General features: G+C 52.3%; 1 protein-coding gene across 1 annotated transcript; it reads left to right on the top strand.

Annotated features, from left to right (window-relative positions):
* Window positions 1–391: 391 nt before the first annotated feature.
* RPP25 (ribonuclease P and MRP subunit p25) lies at window positions 392–1,000 on the top strand. Its single transcript, XM_004391331.3, has one exon. The coding sequence runs from the start codon at window positions 392–394 to the stop codon at window positions 998–1,000; it is 609 nt and encodes a 202-aa protein (XP_004391388.3).
* Window positions 1,001–7,662: the final 6,662 nt, after the last annotated feature.

The following is a 7,662-nucleotide window of genomic DNA, read 5'->3' as shown; positions in this document are numbered from 1 at the left end:
GCTCGGGGAGAGCAAATGGCCATTGCAGGGGAACTTCGCCTCTCCAGTCACCCGTTGGCGCTACCGCTGCGCCCCACCGCGCGCCACGTTCCCACGGCCCTGTAGCGTTAGATCGCGACTTGGTCTTAGAGGCCGGTGAGGCTGGGACTGGGCGGGGCGGGCCGGAGTTAGGGGCGGGGGCGGGGGCGGGGCCTCCCAGGCTGCTAAAGGCGCGGAGCGCTGGGCGCCGAGCGCGCAGAGTGGAGCAGCGCCCACCGGAGACAAATAGGGACTGAGGGTCGTGCTGTCCCTGCCCGCCCGTCGACGTCTGCGTCGCCTCCGCACCCTTACCCCCTGCCGCCCTTGCCGGGCGCGTCTGGCGACCATGCAGCCCCGGGGCTGAGGCGGCCCCATGGCGAAGCCCGCGTCCCCGCGGTCCCAGCGACGACGGCGCATGGAGAACTTCCGTAAGGTGCGCTCCGAGGAGGCGTCGGCGGGGGGCGGGGCCGAGGGGGGCAGCCCAGGCTCCAGCCCCTTCGCCGACTTGGCGCCGGGCGCGGTGCAAATGCGGGTCAAAGAGGGCAGCAAGATCCGGAACCTTCTGGCCTTCGCCACTGCCAGCATGGCGCAGCCAGCCACACGCGCCATCGTCTTTAGCGGCTGCGGTCGGGCCACCACCAAGACCGTCACGTGCGCCGAGATCCTTAAGCGCCGCCTGGCGGGCCTGCACCAGGTCACGCGGCTGCGCTACCGGAGCGTGCGCGAGGTGTGGCAGAGCCTCCCCCCCGGGCCCACGACTGAGCATTCACCAGGAGAGCCGCCCGCCAGTATCAGCGTGCTCAAGAATGTGCCGGCGCTCGCCATCCTACTTTCCAAGGACGCGCTGGATCCGCGCCAACCTGGGTACCAGCCCCCGGACCCGCATCCTGGTCCCTCATCCCCGTCAGCCGCGCCAACGCCCAAGAGGAGCCTAGGGGAGCCCGCAATTGGAGAAGGCTCTGCGAAGCGGTCACAACCTTAGCCAGGTGCTGTGCACGAGGACCGGACAGCCTGAGAACTCCGGGCTCACGGTCTAGGTCACGTAGACGGGCCGGATCCTATCCCCAGCGCCTTCGCCTTCAGACGCACCTCCAGCCTTTCATGCATCGGTCCCCTGAAGCCCATGACCTGGATGTAGTCTCTCAGACTGGCAGCGTGGACCCCCAAGGTGGCAATAGAGGGGCCCCTGGAGTGACAGGAAAGGATCTGGATCCCCAACGACCCTAGGGGAGCTTCGTGGGGTGGTTGACCCTCGCCTGTGTTGCCTGAAGATGCGGACTCCACTTTCAGCTTTTATGGACCATACTGGGACCTTTTCAGGGAGGGAATGGTGGGCAGTCGGACTCTAGAGACTTGCTAGAGATCCTCAAGGGTTAAAGGCACCAACCATTTATGAGGAGCCTGAATCCATGAGTCATGAAGAGCCCTTAGAGTCACCCCACCCTTGGCATCAGAGGGTAAGGGGTAAGAAACTGCTTCAGAGTAGACGAGTGTGGAGTGGTGGGGGTCTCATATTCTGGTCCCCCTCCAGGACACAGTTTCCTTTATAATTTTCCTTTCCTTGCTTCAGAGAAGCATACTGAGATTATGGTGGCAGAGGTGTCTCTATGGGCTCTAACTCTTAACATCCACACTTTCCCATGTTGGCCCAGAGGGAGAGATCAAGGACAGAACTCTCCGTGCCTCCTCTCCTGAGCCCCACAGCTGGAGTCTTGCTTTCAATAAAACAAACACAAAAATGGCACTGTCCTCAGGTTTTTTCCTAATCACTTGCCTTTGCAGAGCTGCTCTGGCCTGCCCTCTTGTGTCTCAGTCCCTCTGGCCTGGCATCCTTGGCCTTTGGAGTCCAGAATCAGGCACAGAGACGGGACAGCCTTGGAAGGGTGCAAGGGGCACACTGCCCAGTCCCTGGCTTCCCTCTCCCTCCCTGCCCTATCCCTCCCTGGCTCTGGCCTCAGGAACTTGTGGTTGGAAGGAGGCTTGTATCCCCCTGTGCATCACCACTAGGGAAAGGGAGCAGCACGTTGCTTTTCTGGGAGGAGAAGTAAGGAGTGCAATGGTGAACTCTTCAGGGGGTCATCCCCAAGAATGGCAGCCACTGCTGGGGTCCCTAGGTCTGCAGCCTTCTGCCAGCAGACTGAGCCTTATGCAGAAGACTGGCACAAGGCACCCTATTCCCATGGGTGAGCGCTCCCCTTCAGTGCCCTCCCTGAGAAAGGACAGCACACCCTTGGGGGAGCAGGAGGAGAGATTGAGCACAAATCCATTGCTGAAAATTACTATTCAGCAGAGAAGCTGGGACTTGGACTGTGAATCACTGCAGGCTTCCTGATAAGCTGCCACCTCCAGCCCTGCGCAGCTGACTGCTGAGAGATAACGGGTCTCATGAGCCTCTCTGCCCAGCTCCAAGTCAGCTGGGGTGGGGGAGGTGATTTCTGGAAGAGCTCTGATGAGTAAGGGGGGCACATATCCCCAGGATCTCATAAGCAGACCCCACCCCATGCAATTTGGCAGCCCCCTGGAAAGGAGGAGATGGGGAAGAAGGTATTTGTAAGTCGCTTTGCTGGCAGAACCCTGAAACAAGTCCTTCTGCTGGTGAGAATAGGTAGGTTCTGCAGCTGACAAGAGGGGCTCTTCAGGGACCCCTCCCCCTCAGTACCGCTGCTTGAGCTTTGAACCAGGGAGCCTGGTCGTTATAGGACCCTGCCACTGGTTGTTCTCCCCAAGTTCCTGTTCTTGATAAGTCCCTGGGAAGGGCTGGGGGCTCAGATGTGCTTGTCTGACCCCTCTCAGGGGTGCCCAAGAAGCGGGGAAAGAATGTAAAGTATCCTAACTGCTAAGGTGCCCTGGGCTCATCCTGGACTTAAGTATATAAAATAAGTGATAAAACTTGGAAGAGGTCCTGCAGCATGGGAGCTTAAAATGAGGGAGCCTGGTCTTGGTTCTGGAAAAGGGCCAACCTTCCAAGATCACTAGTGGTCTGAAGTACTGAGTTCTCCATCACCATCACCAGGATTGTGCAAGCAAGAGGCTGCCACAGTCATATCATGGAGGGGAGGTTGCAGAGGCTTCCCGTTTGGATGGGAGGTTGGGTCAGGTAAGTCTCCTCCCAACCTAAAAACTCATCCTGGGAGCAGGGAGAGAGGGGAACCCATTGTTTCCCGTTTCCCCAGCTTCAGAGCAAAACCCTGGTGGCGTAGTGGTTAAGAGCTACAGCTACTAACCCAAAGGTTAGCAGTTTGAATCTACCAGCTGTTCCTTGGAAACCCTAGGGGGCAGTTCTGCTCTATCCTATAGAGTCACTATGAGTCGGAATTAACTTGACAGCAATGGGTTTGTTCTTTTATGGTGGGCTGAGGAGCCCTGGTGGTGCAGTGGTTAAGTGCTCGGGTGCTAACAGAAAGGTAGGCAGTTCAAACCCACCAGCCGCTCTGTGGGAGAAAGATGTGGCAGTCTGCGTCAGTGAAGATTTACAGCCTTAGGAATCCTAGGAGCAGTTCTACCCTGCCCTACAGGGTCGCTGTGAATCAGAATTAACGGCAGTGGGTTTTGGTTTTGATAACAACACCATGGCAGGCTGAGCTTCTGCTACCCATGCCAGAAAGCAGGCCATGAAACTGGCTTTCTTTTCTGCACCCCTCAGCAGGTTCGGTTCCCAGGCTTCTGATAGGTGTGCTGACTTGCAGTTGGGACCCAGCTCCTGTGAGCTCCCCACCCCTGCCTCACTGATCCTTTGGCCCTGCTGACCTAGGAGCAGGGTCCAAAGGAAAGTGACAGATGTTTCCATAGCACCTCTCAAGGCTGAAGGGGGAAGTGGGTGAGGCCTGAGAAGATCTGGAACACAGGGGAGGGAAGGGGGCTAGGGGGACACCTCAGAGATAGGACCCACTTCAAAAGCTGACTAATAAGCAGGAATGGGAAGCTCCCCTTGTAAGACTCCATCTTTTCAATACTGACCTTTATCCTGGAGCCTCAGGTCTTCCATCTTTGGCTACTGGGCCCAATCTGTGCTTGCCTGGGCCCTACCCTGGGGCACGTGTAGGCTAGAGGTGGCAGTGAAGGGTCACGCCCAGAAAACTGTAGAGTCACAAAGTCAAGAGCTTACTCTATTTGAGAACATAAACATATGTAATCCAAGACCAGAACTTGTCAGATGGGTGGTAGAACTCCAGCTGGGCCTTGAGGGACTTCATCCATTCAACAAGCATTCACTGTTGTTATGCCAGGTCTAGGCATGGGGGTAGAGGTAGAATCAGAATAATCAGACATGGCTCCTGCCTCAAGGAGGTCCCAGCCTAGTGGAGAGAAAGAAAAGTAAGAAGTGACAGCACAGTGTGATGATAACAGGAGAAGATGGGTGCTCTGAGAAGGGGCACTTACATAATTCACCCAGAAGTGCTGTTGGAGCTGGTTCTTCAAGAACCAGAAGGAGTTAGCCAGCTGGACAGGACAGGGAAGGGAATTCCAGGCAGAGCACAAGGAGGCGATGCTGTGTATGATGTTCAAGCAGCCACATGTGGTTGAAGGATAGAGTGCACATGGCAAGAGGTTGGTGGGACTGGAGTAGCAGGTAGGTACCAGGTCACCGGGAGCCTCCCTGGAAGAAAGCGGGGAGCCAATAGAAACCAAAGAATGCCCTGATCCAATTGGTATTTGAGAACAATCTCTCTGACACCTTTGTATGTGGGAGGTGGACTGGAGGGGGCCTGAGTGGGTCCAGGAAGCTTCACGGAGCTAAGCGATGAGACAGTGGCAGTGGGGATAGAGATGGGGACAGATTTAAGAGCCACCCTGTTTTGGTAAGATTTCACTGCCATTACAGCCCTAGTGGCGCAACAGTTAAGCACTTGGCTGCTAATGGAGAGGTTGGCGGTTTGAACCCACCCAGCAGCTCCGCGGGAGAAAGACCTGGCTATCTGCTCCCATAAAGATTACAGTTGAGAAAACCCTGTGGGGCAGTTCTACTCTGTCACATGGGGTCACTATGAGTCAAAATCTACTCAATGGCACCTAACAACAATGGCCAGGAAAGAGGAGGGCTTCTTCTTATGGCACTAACCCTCACCTGGACAGGACTTGACCTACCTTCTTGGCATCCTGAGGGACTTGCTGTGTAAGAACCAAACAATAGAGAAGGGATTTTTGTTGTGTGAGCTGGGGCTGCTGTTTCAGAAGTCTGTTTGCAGGGGTCCATTGTGTGGCCGTGGGTTCCACAGCATCAAATTAGTAAAAGCTTTGGGAACCGTCATCCACTGACCATGAATCTGCCAGGCTGTGCTCACTGCACAGTGTCCAAAAGACCTGAGCCAGACCACCCCCTTCCATCTCTCAGCCCCTACCTCATTAGGAGAGCTGTTTTGGTCATTGCTATGCCCACACGGGGCACTAGGGATGCTTTGTTGTTGTTACTGTGTGCGGTCAAGTCAATTCTGACTCACAGCGACACTATAGGACAGAGTAGAACTGCCCCAGGGGGTTTCCAAAGAGTGGCTGGTGGATTCGAACTGCCAACTTTTTGGTTAGCAGCCTGAGCTCTTAACCACGTCGCCACCAGGGCTCCAGGCATGCACGAGTTCCCTCTATTTCACTGAGATGAATTCAGCCACAGGAAGGTCTCCTTGATGAGACCAGGTTTCTTCCTCTGAGAGCACCCATCTCACTTTGTAATTGCACCCTTGTTAGCGTGGTCCTTTGTCAGTCACCCCATTAAACCATAAGTCTATGAATTGGACAGATCCTGCCTGCCTTGCTCTCTGCCCAGCTCCTGGCATACAGGAGGCCCTCAGAATGAATGAATGAATGAAGATTTGCTGAGCCAGGTTTCTGAACTGTTCTAATGCCACACCAAAGTCCTTAGCTGTCCAACTGTGTGGACAGTGGCTGAAGTTGTCCCTATCCCCACCATGGCTTCTCTCCCCATCTGAGCCCTTGGACCCCCCGCCCCCCACTTCCACCTTTTGGAAAAGCTGAAGTCATCATGGGGGTTGAGTTTGTGTATCTGGCATGGGGATTCTGGTGTTTATGACACCTCCCGACTATCATACTTATTCTCACTACCTTTGGTGGAAATAGGGAAGGCGAATGTGGGATGTTTGCCAAAGCCCCTATTATCAGAATTTCCAGTCCTCCGTGGAGGCAGGGTCTCTACTCTGCAGGTTTGTGCTAGCAAATGTAATGCCTGGTGTTGTATTGAACAGATCATAGGCTTGGGAGGCAGTCAGGCTGACTGTGACTTTGAGCAAGTTACTCTGAGTCTCAGCTTTCTTATCTGCAAAATGGGGCCAGACTGCTGTGGGGATAAGGAAATAATACCAGGCTTCCCAACCTTAGCTCATCATCAGAATCACCCAGAGCACTTGTTAAAAATGCAGATTGCCTGGGGTGAACTACAAACCCACAGGATCAGACTATCCAAGGAGGGACCTGGGAATGTGCATTTTAATATGATCTGCAGGTGATTTTAACAATTAATCAAGGTTGTTATTCTCTGAGATAATAAAGTCACACTCCTACTGGTACAGGAGACACAAAATTAAATCCCCTTCTCTTCACATTCAGAAATTATTTGAACACATTTCTGGAGAGAAACTCACTAGTGAAGAACTGCTATGAGCTGCCCCCTAGAGGTGGTGCTGGAAAAGGGATGCGAGAGGACCCTTAAGAGAGCAGCCAAGTGGATTCCAAGCACGGAATTCCTCTACCCTGGGTCGTTTTCTGATAGGGAACCTAAGGGCGTGGGGCCCAGCTCAGACAGCTACAAAGGCCCAGACTTCTTTGAAAAAAAATTATTATGGAAAAATTGGAGCCTTCATACATTGCTGGTGGGAATGTAGAACAGCGTGGCCACTTTGGAAAATAGTTTGGCAGTTCATCAAAAAGTTAAACATGGTTAACAAAATGTGGTACATCTATACAATGAGATAGTATTCTGCCATAAAAAGGCATGTAATAACAGATGAACCTTGAAAACATTATGCTAAGTGAAAGAATCCAGCTACAAAAAGCCAAATATTGTATAATTCCATTTATATGAAATGTCCATAAAGACAGAAAGTAGATTAGTGGTTGCCTAGGACCGCTGGTATTAGGGAAATGGGGAGTGACTGCTAGTATGTATGAGGTTTCTTTTTGGGGTGATGAAATTGTTTTGGAATTAAATAACGGTGAAGGTTACACAACATATACTAAAAACCACTGAATTGTACACTTTAAAAAGTACATTGAATTTTACTGTATATGAATTATATCTCAAAAATATATTCTTTAATGATTTTCTGATTATAAAAGTATTAATTCAGAAATTACAAAAAACTGAATCATCCATGTTATAATACCTTAGATCTTGCTAAAAACAAAAACACCATTAATGTGATTTGTCTCTCTCCAGACTTTTTTTCTGTGCACAGATAAATTGTGTTTTAAAAAAAACAAAAAAAACAAAAAAAAACGGGTTCTTACTGTTTTGTAAAGTGCTTTTTTCACTTAATACTACATCCTGGGTATCTTTAACAATGCATCAGCTCTGCATCATTTTTTTGACGGCTGCCCTCTGGTGGTGCAGTGGTTAAGCGCATGGCTGCTAACGGAGAAGTTGGTGGTTCGAACACACCAGTGGCTCCATGGAAGAAAAGACCTGGGCGTCTG

The sequence above is a fragment of the Trichechus manatus genome, unplaced genomic scaffold (genome assembly GCF_000243295.1).
Source record: "Trichechus manatus latirostris isolate Lorelei unplaced genomic scaffold, TriManLat1.0 scaffold00030, whole genome shotgun sequence".
Classification (NCBI taxonomy): Eukaryota; Metazoa; Chordata; class Mammalia; order Sirenia; family Trichechidae; genus Trichechus; species Trichechus manatus.
The sequence above is the reverse complement of the archived record's forward strand: the minus strand, read 5'-3'. Positions and strand labels throughout refer to the sequence as shown.

Excerpts from the sequence above, each read along its gene's own strand:
- RPP25 (XM_004391331.3), top strand. The coding sequence starts at position 392 with ATGGCGAAGCCCGCGTCCCCGCGGTCCCAGCGACGACGGCGCATGGAG.